The sequence below is a fragment of the Clavispora lusitaniae genome (assembly GCF_014636115.1).
Source record: "Clavispora lusitaniae strain FDAARGOS_655 chromosome Unknown tig00000105_pilon, whole genome shotgun sequence".
NCBI classification, from domain to species: Eukaryota; Fungi; Ascomycota; class Pichiomycetes; order Serinales; family Metschnikowiaceae; genus Clavispora; species Clavispora lusitaniae.
In genome coordinates, this window is record NW_027093978.1 from 729,106 (window position 1) to 744,711 (window position 15,606).

General features: G+C 45.0%; 9 protein-coding genes across 9 annotated transcripts; 4 read left to right on the forward strand and 5 right to left on the reverse strand. All coding sequences in view use genetic code 12, as the record gives it.

Moving 5' to 3' along the window:
* Positions 1-31: 31 nt before the first annotated feature.
* On the reverse strand, positions 32-704 carry RPS16A (40S ribosomal protein uS9; the record flags this gene model as incomplete). Its single annotated transcript, XM_066102317.1, has 2 exons — positions 32-439; positions 684-704. The coding sequence occupies 2 exons, from the start codon at positions 702-704 to the stop codon at positions 32-34; spliced, it is 429 nt and encodes a 142-aa protein (XP_065958338.1).
* A 498-nt stretch (positions 705-1,202) lies between these two features.
* RPL13 (60S ribosomal protein eL13) lies at positions 1,203-1,799 on the forward strand (the record flags this gene model as incomplete). Its single annotated transcript, XM_002615536.1, has 1 exon — positions 1,203-1,799. One exon carries the CDS (start codon positions 1,203-1,205, stop codon positions 1,797-1,799), a length of 597 nt encoding a protein of 198 aa, XP_002615582.1.
* A 303-nt stretch (positions 1,800-2,102) lies between these two features.
* Positions 2,103-2,423, reverse strand: RPP1A (ribosomal protein P1; the record flags this gene model as incomplete). Its single annotated transcript, XM_002615535.1, has 1 exon — positions 2,103-2,423. The coding sequence occupies one exon, from the start codon at positions 2,421-2,423 to the stop codon at positions 2,103-2,105; it is 321 nt and encodes a 106-aa protein (XP_002615581.1).
* A 982-nt stretch (positions 2,424-3,405) lies between these two features.
* On the reverse strand, positions 3,406-5,124 carry HOL1 (Hol1p; the record flags this gene model as incomplete). The annotated part of the gene is made up of 1 exon (XM_002615534.1): positions 3,406-5,124. The coding sequence occupies one exon, from the start codon at positions 5,122-5,124 to the stop codon at positions 3,406-3,408; it is 1,719 nt and encodes a 572-aa protein (XP_002615580.1).
* A 2,583-nt stretch (positions 5,125-7,707) lies between these two features.
* Positions 7,708-8,949, forward strand: XOG1 (glucan 1,3-beta-glucosidase; the record flags this gene model as incomplete). Its single annotated transcript, XM_002615533.1, has 1 exon — positions 7,708-8,949. One exon carries the CDS (start codon positions 7,708-7,710, stop codon positions 8,947-8,949), a length of 1,242 nt encoding a protein of 413 aa, XP_002615579.1.
* A 1,154-nt stretch (positions 8,950-10,103) lies between these two features.
* FOB63_003353 (uncharacterized protein) lies at positions 10,104-11,360 on the reverse strand (the record flags this gene model as incomplete). Its single annotated transcript, XM_002615532.1, has 1 exon — positions 10,104-11,360. One exon carries the CDS (start codon positions 11,358-11,360, stop codon positions 10,104-10,106), a length of 1,257 nt encoding a protein of 418 aa, XP_002615578.1.
* Positions 11,361-12,238: 878 nt separating this feature from the next.
* Positions 12,239-14,188, forward strand: FOB63_003354 (uncharacterized protein; the record flags this gene model as incomplete). The annotated part of the gene is made up of 1 exon (XM_002615531.1): positions 12,239-14,188. One exon carries the CDS (start codon positions 12,239-12,241, stop codon positions 14,186-14,188), a length of 1,950 nt encoding a protein of 649 aa, XP_002615577.1.
* A 62-nt stretch (positions 14,189-14,250) lies between these two features.
* On the reverse strand, positions 14,251-14,622 carry FOB63_003355 (uncharacterized protein; the record flags this gene model as incomplete). Its single annotated transcript, XM_002615530.1, has 1 exon — positions 14,251-14,622. The coding sequence occupies one exon, from the start codon at positions 14,620-14,622 to the stop codon at positions 14,251-14,253; it is 372 nt and encodes a 123-aa protein (XP_002615576.1).
* A 283-nt stretch (positions 14,623-14,905) lies between these two features.
* Positions 14,906-15,358, forward strand: FOB63_003356 (uncharacterized protein; the record flags this gene model as incomplete). The annotated part of the gene is made up of 1 exon (XM_002615529.1): positions 14,906-15,358. One exon carries the CDS (start codon positions 14,906-14,908, stop codon positions 15,356-15,358), a length of 453 nt encoding a protein of 150 aa, XP_002615575.1.
* Between the last annotated feature and the right edge of the window lie 248 nt (positions 15,359-15,606).

A 15,606-nucleotide genomic window follows, 5' to 3' on the forward strand; every position in this document is an offset into this window, starting at 1 on the left:
TAAGTCTTCCACATAACAACAACCACCACTCTTAACGGTAAGACTTTTGGAATCTGGCTCTGGCACCACGACCACCGAACTTCTTTGGTTCCATTCTTCTGGAGTCGGCAACCAACAAAGTCTTGTCGTAAGAAGCGAAGGCCTTCTTGATTTCGTTCTTGGAAGCCTCGTCAACGTACTTTTGGTGGTAAGCAACCAAACCCTTAGCAATGGCTTGTCTGATGGCGTAAACCTGGGAAACGTGACCACCACCGGTGACCTTGACTCTGATGTCAATGTTTTGGAACTTGTCCAAGCCGGCCAAAACCAATGGCTCGTAAACCTTGAATCTCAAGATTTCTGGTTGAACCAAGGTGATTGGGGAACCGTTAATCTTGATCAAACCCTTACCGGCCTTGACGTGGGCAACGGCAGTAGCGGTCTTCTTCTTACCAAAAGTCTAAAACTAGTTAGTACTGGGATTCAATAGTGAGGGGTCTCTCGGATGCATAAGCATTGGGGTGGACCTTGGGTCTTGTGCCATAGTCCCTTCGGTGACATTTTGATCAGCTTCCACGGCGACAGCATTTGCCTGATAAAAGACGAACGACACCAGGCAGACACGATGCAAATTAAAGATGCACGATATGAAATATGAGAAAGGGAATATCCGAGGCGAAAGTGAAGGATTGGGATGTACATACCTGGACAGATGGAGTGGACATCTTGCTTTGAGAAAGAAATAGGTATATGGAAAAGAATTTTCTAAAGGTGAAAAAACGCAGTGCTGAGCGAAAAGTTTTTTTCCTCCTCCAGGCCAGTAGCGGTGGTGTGCATACTGAAGCATGGGTGTACAGGTGTGCTACTGTCTAGTCCGCCATACAAGCGGGTGTCCTTGTCTGTGTGCAGTACAGTTTACTGGGATCAGAAGTTTGGCCAAGTTGGCCGCAGGTTTCGCAGCTAGTGAATGGCTTGGTGCGGTGATGGTGCGCGGGTGTGTGCTGATTTTTACGCATGTGGTGATGTTTTCTACGCAGTATCACTGGTGGGTGTTGTGACTGCTTTTTCCGCGCCAACGGGTGCCATCGCCTTGTCTGCAGGCAATATCATTTGTGCGCACCAACAATTTTCACCCTTACCTCCCGTACCGTCGCCAGTGTGCGAAAAAATTCTTCACCCATTACTAGCGTCCCCTTTTCTTCTTCATCTTAAATCATTCGAAAATGGCTATCTCCAAGAACTTACCATTGTTGAAGAACCACTTCAGAAAGCACTGGCAAGAGCGTGTCAAGGTTCACTTTGACCAAGCCGGTAAGAAGGCTTCTAGAAGACAAGCTAGATTGGAAAAGGCCGCCAAGGTTGCCCCAAGACCAGTCGATGCTTTGAGACCAATTGTCAGATGCCCAACCATCAAGTACAACAGAAGAGTTAGAGCTGGTAGAGGTTTCACTTTGGCTGAGATCAAGGCTGCTGGTTTGTCCGCCAAGTACGCCAGAACCATCGGTATTGCTGTTGACCACAGAAGACAAAACAAGTCCCAAGAGACTTTTGACGCCAACGTCGCTAGATTGAAGGAGTACCAATCTAAGTTGGTCATCTTCGACAAGAAGTCCAAGGCTGATGCTGAACAGGTTTCTGTTGCTGCTGCTTTCCCAGTTGCTCAACCAGCTACTGAGTCTGCCCCAAGAGCCGTTGAGGTTCCAGAGCAAACCGCTTTCAAGACCTTGAGAGCCGCCAGAAACCAAAAGAAGTACAAGGGTATCAGAGACAAGAGATCCAGAGAGAAGGCCGAAGCTGAGGCTGACAAGAAGAAGAAATAAACGAGCTGAAGAGCACCAGCTCGGAGTTTCAAGTCACTCTTGTATATTTTCATACTTTGGTTTAATAATACTGAATAAGGTAACAGCTGTAGTGTAAGATTTATTGTGTTAATGCGTGGAGTTGCCAAACAACTTGAAGTGAGCCAACTAGAACTGAGCCGTAATATGGGCCTTGCGATTCCTCTGTCTACAGTAATGCTAGCTAATGTCTTGCAACATTCCTAGATCTACATCTTCTAGAAAAGGTCAATAGATTATAATTATATAAAATATCGTATATTACAGGAGAGGCGCAACGCACGTTTAGTCGAACAAACCGAAACCCATGTCGTCGTCGGATTCTTCCTTAGCCTCTTCCTCCTTTTCTTCAGCAGCAGCCTCTTCAGCACCGGCAGCAGCGGCACCGGCAGCTGGAGCAGCACCAGCAGCTGGGGCAGCAGAGAAGTTGAAGAAGAATTCCTTCAAGTCCTTGCCCTCCAAAGCCTTGGCGAAAAGGTCAGCCCAGATACCTTCAACTTCAACGTTGGCCTTAGAAACCAACTTGTTCAAGTTGTCGGCGGAGATTTCGATTTCAGCATCGGCCAAGATCAAGGCAGCGTAAGACAAAGCGGATTCAGTAGACATTTTGAACTAGAGATAATCAATTTAAGCAATAGGCAGACTATTTCTTAGTTTTGATGAGTGTGGAAAAGGAAATGGTATAGTGAATTTTTCCCGAAAATTTTGAGCCGCGCAGTGTGCATGCGCCAGGGCTTGTGTTGTTTGTCACGTGTCACACTTTAGGGCTCGTCTCCCATCAACCCTTGTACTGTCCATGTTCTAGCATGGAGAATGGATGCTCCTTGTGCCAATGAGAATGTCATGACGCTATTCCATGAAGCATAAATGCTTCTCTTTTTTCTTTGTTATTTTCTTGTGGGAAAATCGCTGTCTACAACCTGTTTTTTATAATTACTACATGAATGCTCATGCCTGTTCACAGGATTTGTACGGTCATACTGGATGGATTAATGAATTAAAGCTTTATTTATCCGACTGTGCAAAGTTAGAATTGAGCAAATAGACCTTACTAAATAAAGCTTGTTTGGGGAGTAGAACACATGGATGCGACAATTATCTTTGTCTCAATACTGATGACATACAAACAAAAATTGGTTCACGTTCACTACAACTACATTTAGGTATATCTGTGTTGAGAGTTTGAGGTTTACTCTCTGCTGGTTCATTAGGTCTCATTTACAGTGTAGAAAGGTCAAGTTCACTTTTATGAACCTACGAAGTTGTGCCTCTGCTAATCAATTCTGTGGTAAACCTAGTTCGTAATAAAGTCTGGATTTCCTTTCTACATTATTGAAGTTCATTCTTGGTAGAATAAGATTGAAACGTGTATTTCGCTTCGGAAGATTAATTCGAGTTCTTTTCCAATAATCTTCACTGCGTCATTAAAAGAACTGAATAGATATTTATTGTGAACGATTGTTTTGCTGTCTGCGCAAACCAAACCTCACCTTCATCGTTCGGTGGTTATTCTCTACGCACGATTATGGGACTCGTTCAAAAGTATGATACCTGAATTGACTGGAATAATTCTATCTGACCATGCAGATTACAACTTACCGTCTCTCATCTCACAATACTCAAGGTACCAAGGCTTGGTCCAGTTTCTAATTCTTTTTCCATAGTAGATGAATGGAATACCACCGAGCATGGCCACGAATGTTATCACCGATAAGATAATAAATGTTTTGGTGTTTCCCATAGCGTCAAGCCAAGGCGAACAGGCAAAAGTGAAGATGCATCCAATCATATTGTTGATGACAGCCACACCGGCCATCATTTCAATAACCATGTCGGGATATGCATCCATCAAGTATGACATGGAAACATCACCAGAGGAACCAAAACCGAAACCAATAAGAGCCAAGCCAAAATAGGTAGGGAACCACGGCCATTGGTGATCAGTTCCTACTGCAAAAAGCATCAATCCGATAGGACACAAAATTGCTGGAAGTGCAAGGAAATAAAGACGGAATTCAGCCTCTTGGATACCGTTGTTTCTCTTGGCCATCCAGATGGTAAACCAATCAGAAAAAATACCAGCATAGATACATCCGATAACTGAGCCAATTAAACATGGCACATTCATCAATGCCACTCCAGTGTCGCTGTAGCTCCAAGGTGGGTCGTAGTATTGGTCATCTTCCACAGTCAAATAGAAGGTCAAAAGTGCATCCTGAATGCCCCAAATAAGGCCCGAGTAGAGGGTAGGAGGAAACATGAACACTCTGAACAACATCAAAAGCCGCTTAACGTATTGTTTGAAGCCTGTTCCAACTATATTCACTGCAGGTGTGATCAATGCAATAGACTTCCAATAGCCTTTTTTAGTTTCGTTAGCCCCATTGTTTTCCGTCTTGGCTAACTCCAACTTGGCATCGTCGTGCTGGGACATTTCAGAAGAAACGGACGAGTTGTTAACCCTGCTGTGCGATTGTTTCTCGAGGAGAAGTTTTTCGTCAAACTGTTTCTGTTGGTAATAGCTGTCATCGATGAGGGCGTCTTGTTCTGTCTTCTGATAAACAAGACGGTCGAAATAAGTTTCGTGCATACCAAAGAAAATCACGATCAACAAACCAGCAGAGATGAATACAGCAATCCATCCGACCCAGCGGAACCCGCAGTACTGGTCAATAAAACCTCCAATCAATGGGCCCAAGTAAGTACCGACCGACGTGGCCAACATATAAACGGTCAAAACAGAACCGATCTGATGCAGAAAGTACATATCGGTAAGAGACTGTTGCACATGGGCCTCAGCGCAAGCTTCGGAAGCACCCACAAACATCTGAGACCAGATTGTATCGCTTGTTCTCCTCGACTGGGAGAACCATACAGCACCAACAAGACCAACAAAAATACACACAAAGTATGTGATTTTCCGGCCGTACAAGTTGGCCATGGGTGTAAACAAGAATGTTGTCCATCCAATAGCTGCGAATAAAACACCGGCACCTGTGTTCATGGCATCGTACGAGATGCCGTAGATCTCATTCAAAGAATCTTGGGTCAGGCCAGCATCGTTGGAAGTTGCAGCAGTGAAACCAGTGATGAAGGCCAAAAGGGCAAAGTTCCATAGTTTTTTGCTCCGTGTCCAGTTCAACGGGTCGTTGACGGAATCCGTTGGTTGGGGTTGTAAGATGACGTTGTCTTTTGTCAACTTTAATTTGGTGGCATCGTGTTCAGCGTGGAAAGAATAAATATTGATGGTTCCAGGAATGAAATCCTGATTTGTCCGGGAATTTATCGAGAAGATTTCCTCAGTCATGGTGGTCCCGGGGTTCAGAAATAGAAGAGTAGAAAAGCAACGTCAAAGTCACCGTCAACGATATGGCAAAGGTGATGGAAAGATAAAGACAGGGACCTATGGAATAATAGCGATCCAGCTAAAGATTCGCTTCCCGTTTTGCCATGTTATAAAAGGTGGAGAACTTATCAGTGGACAGAGTTTTGTGCATGACTTTTTCTATTTTTTTTGGTAAAGATAAGAGATCTCGATAGATGGCGGTGTCTGATTGGGCTGGAGTTTCCGCATTCAGAACTAGCATGCGCTAATATCAATGCGGCTCGGACTGACACGACCTTGACAGCATGCGGCAAACGACATGTCTTTGGGGCGGAACGGTGTATAGAAAGACAAAATGGGGTTTCCCCTCAACAACAATGAGCAGGAAAACTTTGCCACTACTTGGGTATGTCTATTTTGTGTTCTTGTGTCGCAGGCCCTCTTATCTACTTTGCCAGTTTTGAAGTGACAGGTTGATTATGGGCCAGTGCGCAACATGCATACAGGCACCGAAAAGTGTCGTCTCAATGACAGACGGCACATCTCGATCGGGAGATAAGGTGTGCATAGGCGGATGAAGCAAATAACGGTGGGGGCGGAACCGAGTCCAGGGGAAAAGATCGCGCTTGGATCTCCGAAATCGAAAACGGTTTGGGCGAAATGAGCCAGTTGGCTCGGGGCTTATCACGTATGGGGTCAAGGGACATTGTTAGAGTTGCCCGATTTGTGCCCATGGATGTTTATAGGGGCATACATTATGGTTTAGATTTCGCCGTTTGACTAGCTTCAATCGTTAGCTTGAATAGGACCTTATTTTAATCATAGGTTTGCATAGTCAGTTCTATCACCATTATTTTATTCCATGGTTCGAATAGCCCGTTAGCTCATTTGTTCAGACACAAAAGGTCATTAGTACCTCCCTAACGTGGTTGTTTCTCAGGGTTACTGTTGGTCACTTTCTGCAACGTTTGACGGTTTATTCCGTTGGTTTCTGTTGGCACAGCGGTGGTTCCGTAGAGTTACTGAAGGTTCTATGCTTAATGCTAATGTGTTGCATCAACGGGTAAGATCTGGCACTTGTTTGAGATTTCGGCGCAAGAAATTGTTGTTGCTCCCTTTCCAGTTTAATTTTTCTTGTGCTTGGTTTCGCTATAGCACTTGCTGGTTTCTTTGTCCCAGCACGCATTGCCAAGTCTTTCGAAACTCTTAGCATTCTCCTCTGTTTTACTGTCTGGTTGTCTGGTGCCTTTGTGGGAACTCAACCCCACCCTATCCGATCTGTTACCATGATTTCTTTTGTTTTTCTCAGGTATCTCACTTCATCTCTCGCTTCATCTCTGACCATCTCAACCACATGAACATGATCTCACTTGATCTTATGTCTTCAGGCGTTATGGGGCAAGTGTCTCTACATGTTGTGGCATTTAATGTGCTTTAAACAAGTCTGTGTCTTTTTTAAACAAGCCTGTGTCTTCTTTAAACAAACCTGTGTCTTCGCAGTATGCTAGGTAACTTTCCTGCCGTTTCGGGCACTCCACCACTCCTTCCCTTAACCTGTATCGCGTTTCGCACTCTGATCCATTGTTAGCCATGTTTTGCTTCCACGTCATACATTTCTGAAACCAACAATGGCTCGGCCCGATCTATTCACGGAGATCGTGGCGAAGCTGCCGAAGCTTCCATCGGCAAACTTAACTCAAACACATGCAACGTAAATAGCCCAAGCACTAAATGAAAGTATGGAACGCGCACATGTGGCCTTCGTGCCTTCGGTGCTGTATGCACACGAAGCTCTCCTTTGAAACTCCCGCAGCAACCACCCCCAGGTGATGGATGGTTAGATGCCTCGCAATCGTTAAAACGTAAACCCCACTGTCACTTGGCTTTGTTTACCGAGGAGCGTTTAGCAAGCTGATTCAAGCTTGCGGTGGGGCCAAGTATGCCTGCCGAAAAACCATGTCACTCATATGCCTTGGGCCGGAGCCAGAGTATGATGCGGCTGCGTCTAGGCGCATTATCTACTGCAGCACACATCTTCTGCGATAGCGCCGATGTTTTTTTTCGACTTTTTTTTCCGAGCCGTCCCCCTAGATGAAAAACAAACTAAAAAAATTGAGAACAGTAGCCAGTACTATGTTTACGCCAAGAGCGGGAATCGTGCCGTTGCCGTTATGCCGTCGCGGACCTATTATTAGCCAGTAGTGAAGCCCAGGCACATGGGCAAGTGCCTCCTAATCTCTATGGAAGAAACATAGCGCTGGCTGGCGCGCGTCGTATTGTGAATATGCATGAGAGTGCATGTTGTGTGCAGGCGGCGTCCTCATTGTAAATCACAACCACCTGCAAGTGCGCCTTTGTGGTTCAGTTTTCGGATTAAAATGGAGTGTGTCAGAGGTTATTTTTGCTTCACCTTCTTTTTCTTCTTAATCACCGCCTTTTGCCCCGTCTTCAGTTGTGACGACCCATTGACTTTCAGCCTTTTCTTTGCTCGTTTCGTTTCCCTCTTTCTAAGCGGCCCTACGTTATCCTCTCGCTCCCCCATCTAAGCGCCACTTTTTACCATCAATGAAACTCTTGGTTTCGCTTGCGTCGCTCGCCACCTCGGTGTTAGCCGCTTCTGTTCCGTTGAGCAAAAGATCCTCGCTGTGGGACTACCAGAATGACAAGGTTCGCGGTGTCAACTTAGGTGGATGGTTTGTCTTGGAACCCTACATTACTCCATCGTTGTTCGAGCCTTTTGGCTCCAACATTCCTGTGGATGAATATCATTACTGCCAGACACTTGGCAAAGACGAGGCATCTGATAGATTGCAGAAACACTGGCTGACGTGGTACACAGAAGATGACTTCGAGGCCATTTCTGCTGCTGGTCTCAACACTGTTCGTATTCCGATCGGCCACTGGGCTTTTGTGACAGTGGATGGCGAGCCATACGTGCAAGGCCAACAAAAGTACCTTGATCTTGCCCTCCAATGGGCCAGAAACCACAACCTTAAGGTGTGGATCGACTTGCACACGGCCCCAGGCTCGCAAAACGGTTTTGACAATTCTGGCTTGCGTGACCAAATTCAGTACCAACAGGATGCCAACATTGCAGCCACCTTGACTGCATTGCAAAACATCTTCAACAAGTACGGCGGCGACGAGTACAAGGACGTTGTCAGTGGCATTGAGCTCTTGAACGAGCCTTTGGGCACTGTCAGCGACATGAACCAGCTCGAGAACTTCTACCAATGGGCTTACAAGAACATGCGTTCTGTGCTGACCAACAACGTTATCATCCATGATGCTTTCCAGCCATTCAACTACTATGACTCGTTCATGCAAGCTGATGGTGGTTACTATAACGTGGTACTTGACCATCACCACTATCAGGTGTTCAGTGGTGGCGAGTTGTCGCGCGATATCAATGCCCACTTGAGCGTTGCCTGTGGCTGGGGCTCCAGCGCTGCTACTGAGTCTCACTGGAACGTGTGCGGTGAGTTTTCTGCCGCTCTTACTGACTGTGCTGTTTGGTTGAACGGTGTTGGTCGCGGTGCCCGTTGGCTGGGAGACTACGACAACTCGCCAAACTTTGGCCTGTGTGACATGTACGTGAACCCAGACAACTGGACCAGCGACCACAAGACCAACGTCCGCAAGTACATCGAAGCTCAGCTCGACGCCTTTGAGCACACTGGTGGTTGGATCTTCTGGAACTGGAAGTGTGAGGATGCCATTGACTGGGACATGAGCCGGTTGATTGATGTTGGAGTGTTCCCACAACCATTGGACTCGAGACAGTACCCAGGCCAGTGCCAGTACTAATCGCGGCAAAATTAAAATTTACATGACAACTTACACATAGTTTGTTTCGGTTTCCCATTTTTCTAACTAGGTACTTTGTTTCGTACTGCAGCATCTTCGAATAATATATCACTTTTCTCGGTCATTGGTTCGTGTGTATTGTCTGGTCGTAGTGTTTGCAAAGTTTGCAGCATTTCGTGGCTATGTTTGTTGACGGTAGCATATTTTGTAGCCCGTACCCTGGTTTGAAGTGTTTTGATTCACGTTTCATGGCTGGCCATCGTGCATAGAGTAGGAAGTGGCATACTCCCATATGCACGTATTGCGTTTGCTTCTGCCGCTTCTGGAAACAGCCAGCCGCATAGGCCGCACACTCCTATCTATTAAATGTTGCATGCGTTTTGCGCCTGGCCCACCAACTCTGGCTACGCATTATCCTATTTGATCCATGCGAGATGTAGCTTTCTGCGCGACAGCTTTAACATAAAACTTAATAAAATTCATGACGTAGTGAGGCGGGAATGCACGCAGCCCGATGTCGCAAATATGATGCTTTGAAGATGACGTTTACATGGATCGGAAAAATACATCAAAAGTCGTTTTATTAATGAAATTCGTTGGATCATAACATTAGAAGCTGAGAATTAATCGAACAGAATTTTGCGCTGCCGTATTTCTTGCAGTATTTCTCTTGTTATGTGAAAACGAATGAGCGCTGATAGATGTTTAGACGTACATATGTCGTAATGACCTCATTCAACCCAAAATGGAGCTCGGAAAGAATTTTAAAAGAAGTTTATTTAAGATGAGTATCAGACAATCCTTCTGTTGTCGATATAAGGTTTCGAACCAGAAGTTTTTTTCGTGCTGTCTGCGAACAAGACAAAAACATGGAAAAAAAAATCATACTAAGGTTTGAAACGTTTCTATTTCGAACTTTGTTTGTTTGTAAACACGATATCAATGGAGTTCCTGGTTTCGAATCAAGAGCCCTACACAAATGTAATAGTGTATATGAGAGACCAGTACGGCCTATTGAGCGCAGTATTGTCACTTCTCTGCCGTGCGAAAAGGCTTCAGTGTTTCTAAATACGCTCAAGTGTATATTTTCTGAAACTCTCAAGTATCTATTTCTAATAATACTTAGCTGATGGACTCTCTAATTCAAATTGTGTCTACAATTTCAGCGCAAAAAACGCTTTGACTGCCGAATGAACAGCATCACACGCATATTCATAGTCAGAAAGCTCATTGTATACTTGGCATGAGAACCTTGCCACAACCTTACCTGCGTGAGATGCGAATGGCACAAAGGTGTGATGCTTTTCAATCTGCAATTCGGAAACTTTATTGACAAAAAGCAGCATAAGCTCTGGATCTGACGCATCAAAGGAAGGCGAGTAGTTCTCGATTGGAAAAAACACCGTCACCATTGCTGTCACCAACGATTTTTCTTCATTTTCAATGATGCTGGCACCGGGCCATTTACGCAACACAAGGTCTGCAACTTTACGGGCCATGCCCAAGCAGTGATCATGGATGGCCTCTTCTCCGCCACAAATATCGTTCCGGAATTGAAGAGCAGTCTTGATACAGCTGATGCTCGCAAACGAAATTGATCCAGTAAAGGTGAATTTAGATACAAGCAAATTCTCTTCTTCCTCTTTCGAGAGCACGGCATTTGGGGACACATAGCTATGGCTCACAGGGTTAGTCTGGACAGTGCGATGGTGCTTAGGATCCACGTACAAAATGGCACATGGTCTGGGCACATAGAGCCATTTGTGAAGGTTAGAGGTATAGAAATCCGGAGAAAACTCAGAAAAGTCAAGAGGGATCAAACCAATTGAGTGTGCACCATCCACCATAGACAATACATTATACTTCTTGCACAAACGGGTCAACTCTAAGTAGGGCATTTTGGCACCAGGCATTGAACTCACGGTGTCGAAAAGAGCCAATTTCACCTTCTGGGCATCAAAAGTCTGGCGAAAAGCATCAACAATGGCTTCGTGCAGCATTGGAAGCGCGAGATTCACCACCACAATCTCAATGCCGATGGTCTCTGCTAAAAATTTGACGGTGTTGGCACATGCCCCATATGTTGTTGAAGGTATGGCCACAACATCGCCCTTACTGAAAGGAATTGAGCGCAAAACAGTGTTGACGGCAGTTGTTGCATTCGTAACAAGAGCCAAGTTGCGGTATGGGCAATTCAAAAAATCTGCCACAATCTTGATCGACTCCAAGTACTCCTTTGGTTGTTGAATGCGGATAAAAGAGTCAGGACTGGCAAGGTCGGTTTCCACTTCAGCCCGGAATTTGTCCATCACGATCTGGGGCGAAAGACCAAAAGAACCATGGTTCACAGGCACAAATTGGTTATCTGAAAGAGGAAAGTGCTCCTTCTTGAAAGCATGGCCAAAACCCATCAAGTGCGCAAGATGAAAGATTAGTCAGTGATAAGCGGTGCATGTACATCAAGCTCTGCGTTTCGCGCAGGAAAATACGAGCCGCCCTTGACTCCCGGGTCTAAGTGAAATGTAAGACCGCTTAAGCAACTGCGATGTATTTTTGGATGTGTCTAGATGCACATACCATGAACAACTAAATGATGCCTGCAAATACGGCCAATCAAGATCATGTCCGACTCAGGGGCGGTCTGGCCCCATTTGGAAGCGCACACGGATTGCAGAATGCAGTTTGCGGCGGACCTTGATTCTGCCCCGTCAAGATATCGGGGCGGGGCAAGTGCACATAACGAGATTGCTCCAAACATAATAAAGTACGTTTATCATCTGGATGTTGTAGCATTACGAAGCGAAGTGTGGAATGGAGAAACACGATGACAGACGAAGCTTTGCATTTGGTGTCGATCTTGATTGAGAATTGAATCCGTGAGCTCCCAGTACAATTGGCTAATACAAATGAGGACAGAAACCACTTAATTGTCTATATAACCTCACAGACAAGCTGCTGAACTACCTGCACTCGCATCGAAACCAGATGATCCCAGGAAGATCGCAATAAGTAGAACAAATTGCCAGTGATGAGCTAGAACCTGAGACTACTGGGGTAAGACCGACAAAATTGTTTGCTCGCTTATATGCTGGGATAGCGCAATAATAATAATGTAATAATAATACTCATAATAATGTGATAATGATAATAATAATAGTATCAAAGAAGCTGGCTTTACTGTGCTAGAATCGACCCGCTTGAAAGCTCACAGGATCTATCTTCGTCAGGTTACGCCATGTAGTTTCGCCGAATTTGTCCTCTCCTCGTAGAAAACTGCGCTTGTGCTTGTATGCGGCTTCATCGCTTGCTCGGCTCGCGCGCTCTCCACAGAATTCCCAAGGCTCAATCGCTTTTGCTCCACATGAGCTTTCTACGCCTGCTTGCGAGGCCACAGTTTCTCGTCTCTAGGCCCAGTCAAATACTATGGCGTGCAAGGCCCAGGCCGACTTTTAATCGATCCAGCAACGTCCTATTTTCCGTCGCCGCTAGCAGATATTTATCGCATCGCAAGGACTCTGCCCCAGAGAGATCGGAAGGCACTTTCAACTCTGAAGCACAAAAGAAGGCTCCTCCTCCACAAAAAATACCATTCAAACATGGTGAAGAAGAAAAGCCTTTGGCGGACCAAACCAAAAGTGCACCTAAGCTTTCTCCAGAACAGCCGAGCCCGAAAGTGGAAGAGAGGAAACCCATCACGAAGGAGCAGCTTTTGGCGCGGGCAAACAATGTGATTTCCCGCTTAGGCGTTCGGTTCAAATGGCTTCTCAAGAAATCCAATCGGCCCCTCAACACAGATGATTACCTGGCGTTGTTCTCATGGTTAATGGTGGGCAATGCTCTTGTCTTGATCCTAGGCACTACTACGTTTGTGCTGCTTCTTATTTTCGTCTTCAATACAGTGTTTGCTCAGGAATTTGTTGCTCGCAAGTTGGGAGAATTCATCACCAAAAACTCAAACTTGACTGTCACATTCGAGCATGCAATTGTTCCTGGGTGGTCTGACGGCAAGATCTCCTTCAAAAAATGCTTCGTGAGCAGAAGACCAAAACTATCCAAGCGGTTCTTCAAGGGCTCTCAAGCAGAAGCCTTTGCGAAAAGTATGGACAAATCAGATCGAATGACAGAGGAAGCTGTGGACGATGGCAATTATACGCAGTTTGATCTTACCATTGAAGAAGTCAACATTTCCCTTTCATTCAGTAAGTGGGTAAACGGTACTGGAATCGTGGATACAATGGAAATGAAGGGCATTCGAGGTGTTGTGGATAGGACTCATGTTCATTGGGACCCAGATGATGACGCTACCAATTACAAGAATGTCTACCAAGTGGGAGACTTCGAATTCAACTCTTTCCGCATGGAAGATGTTCTCTTCACCTTGTTGCAGCCCAATAATTTCCGTCCATTTGAAGTTGCCATCTACAATTGTGAGTTGGCTCGTCTCCGTAAACACTGGCTCTTCTATGATTTTTTGAACGCCAACAACATGAGCGGTGCTTACGACAACGCACTTTTCACTGTCCATAAAAGACAACGTTTGAACGATTTTGAAGAAGTAAACAATGACCAGAAGGCTTCAGCGAAACAGCTTTACAAGCGAGTGAATAGACTCAGGGTGGATTCTCTCAATATCGATCATCTCAACACAGGTTTGGAAGGGCCATTTGGTTGGATCTCTTCTGGAAAGGTCGATATGATTGGAGACGTGATGGTGCCTGAAGATGTGAAGGAGCTCAATGTATCAGAGATTGTGGGTATCATTGCAGCCTCGATTCAAAAAGAAGCTACCAGATACCGCAATCCAGAAGTCAACCAAAAGAAACAAGACCACTTTACCCGTTTAACTAACGACAATACTACTTCTAGTGATGTTCTGAAGTATCTTGTTCTTGACTTGACTATCCGTTTAAATAATGTTCGTGCGCTGGTTCCATTCAAAGCCCCCGAACTCAGCTACGTGAACTATGCGCTCATAAGGCCAATTGTGGCGTACATCAACCTGAGAAATGCGTTCATTGAAGTGACTAGTCGTGTGGTGAAAAACATCAAGGACTTTAGTGGATCTTGGACCATTTACGACTCTTTGTTGATGGACGACATATCGGAAGAAGTTTACGACAGTTTCGTCGATTACGTTGCTGACGACGAAGCGAGACTTGTCAGAATGAGAAAAGTTGCCTTCTGGTCTATCCAGTTGCTTGTGCAAGTGATTGTATTCGGGCTTGGTGCTTTAGCATGATGTTAGTCTCCGATACGTTTATGATTAATGACACGATATTATCTGTATATAGAAAATAAGGCTCAGAGCCTAATCACAAATATGAGTAGTGCTATGTAGCTGGCCAAGCTGATTCCTGTAAGCAAAAGTACAGAGTTTCCCGCCGTTTTAAACTCCACTGCATCTTTTTCAGCATTGTAGTACGTGTCAACGGTACCAGCCTTGATGACACCCATAAAGTATACTAAACACCCATAAGCCGTGTAAACCATTCCAATTGGAAGAAACTCGGACGAAAAAAGCTTGAGAATCACAATGGAGAAGGAGAGACAAGAAATGGCTGTTCTGGTGTAGGCTCCTTCGTATGTTCTTTGGTGGGCCCGAACATCAAGTCTAAGGCCATTGCTAAGATCGTCCAATCGGGAAGAAGCACGCGATAGAATTTCTTCAGGCATGGGCTATGGTAAGATATTAATCTGGTATGGTGGAGATAACTGCGATCCTGAGGTAGAATAAAGTCGCACTCAGTCGAAAGAGAAAAAAAGAAAACCATCCACACTTGGTAACTAAGACAAAAGCTCAAGAACCTTTTTAAGCAAAGAACGTAAAGTTCAATGCCCCACTGATAGCCCAAAAACAGTTTCTAGCTCAACTCAACAAGATAGCTCAAAAACCCTTCAAGACAAGAGCATTTGCAAACCCATACCTGATCCGACATCTTCTGTATCAACACTTCCCATGGCGACAAAGAAACATTTAGTCAAGCTTACACTTCCATCGGAGTTTCTCAAGACACTTCCTGTCTTTACGCCTCCTAAAACGAAAAGAGTGAAAAAAGTCGCCTCAGACGACAAAAAAGCTAGCAATGGATCTGACCACAAAGGATCTTCTCCCGCTCCAGGAGAAGAGAATCTGACTCCGAAGATCAACACAGGTCCGAAAGAGCTGTCTACTGCGGGACTAACTGTCAGCAGTGTGACCCATTCTCTAGATAAATCAGGTGCTCCTAGTAAAAAATGGGTGCGTACTACACGTCAGTTCAAGTCTTTCAGTGGATTCAAAACCAAAATCAAAACGTGGAAACAGAAACCAGATGCTAAGAAGGATGTTAAAATCGAGAAGAACGCTCTGCTTGGCGACTCTGCCGACAATTCCCTTGCTCCTCCACATGCGGAAATCACTGCAAATTAAACAACCTTTGAGCGTAACTTTTTACATGCCATATAACGAAGTGTATTTCTATCACCATTATACTACGTTTTGACGTTGCCGAACTTACTTGAAGATGCTTTCGATCCAATTTTTTGTTGTGCATCGATCATTGAGTTTCGTTTTTTTCCATAGTACCACACGACCCACTGGTTTGGATTGTGGTGTCCGGATAAAGCATACCATTATATAGCTCAGGTACTAATGTATGTACATATATAATCATTTCA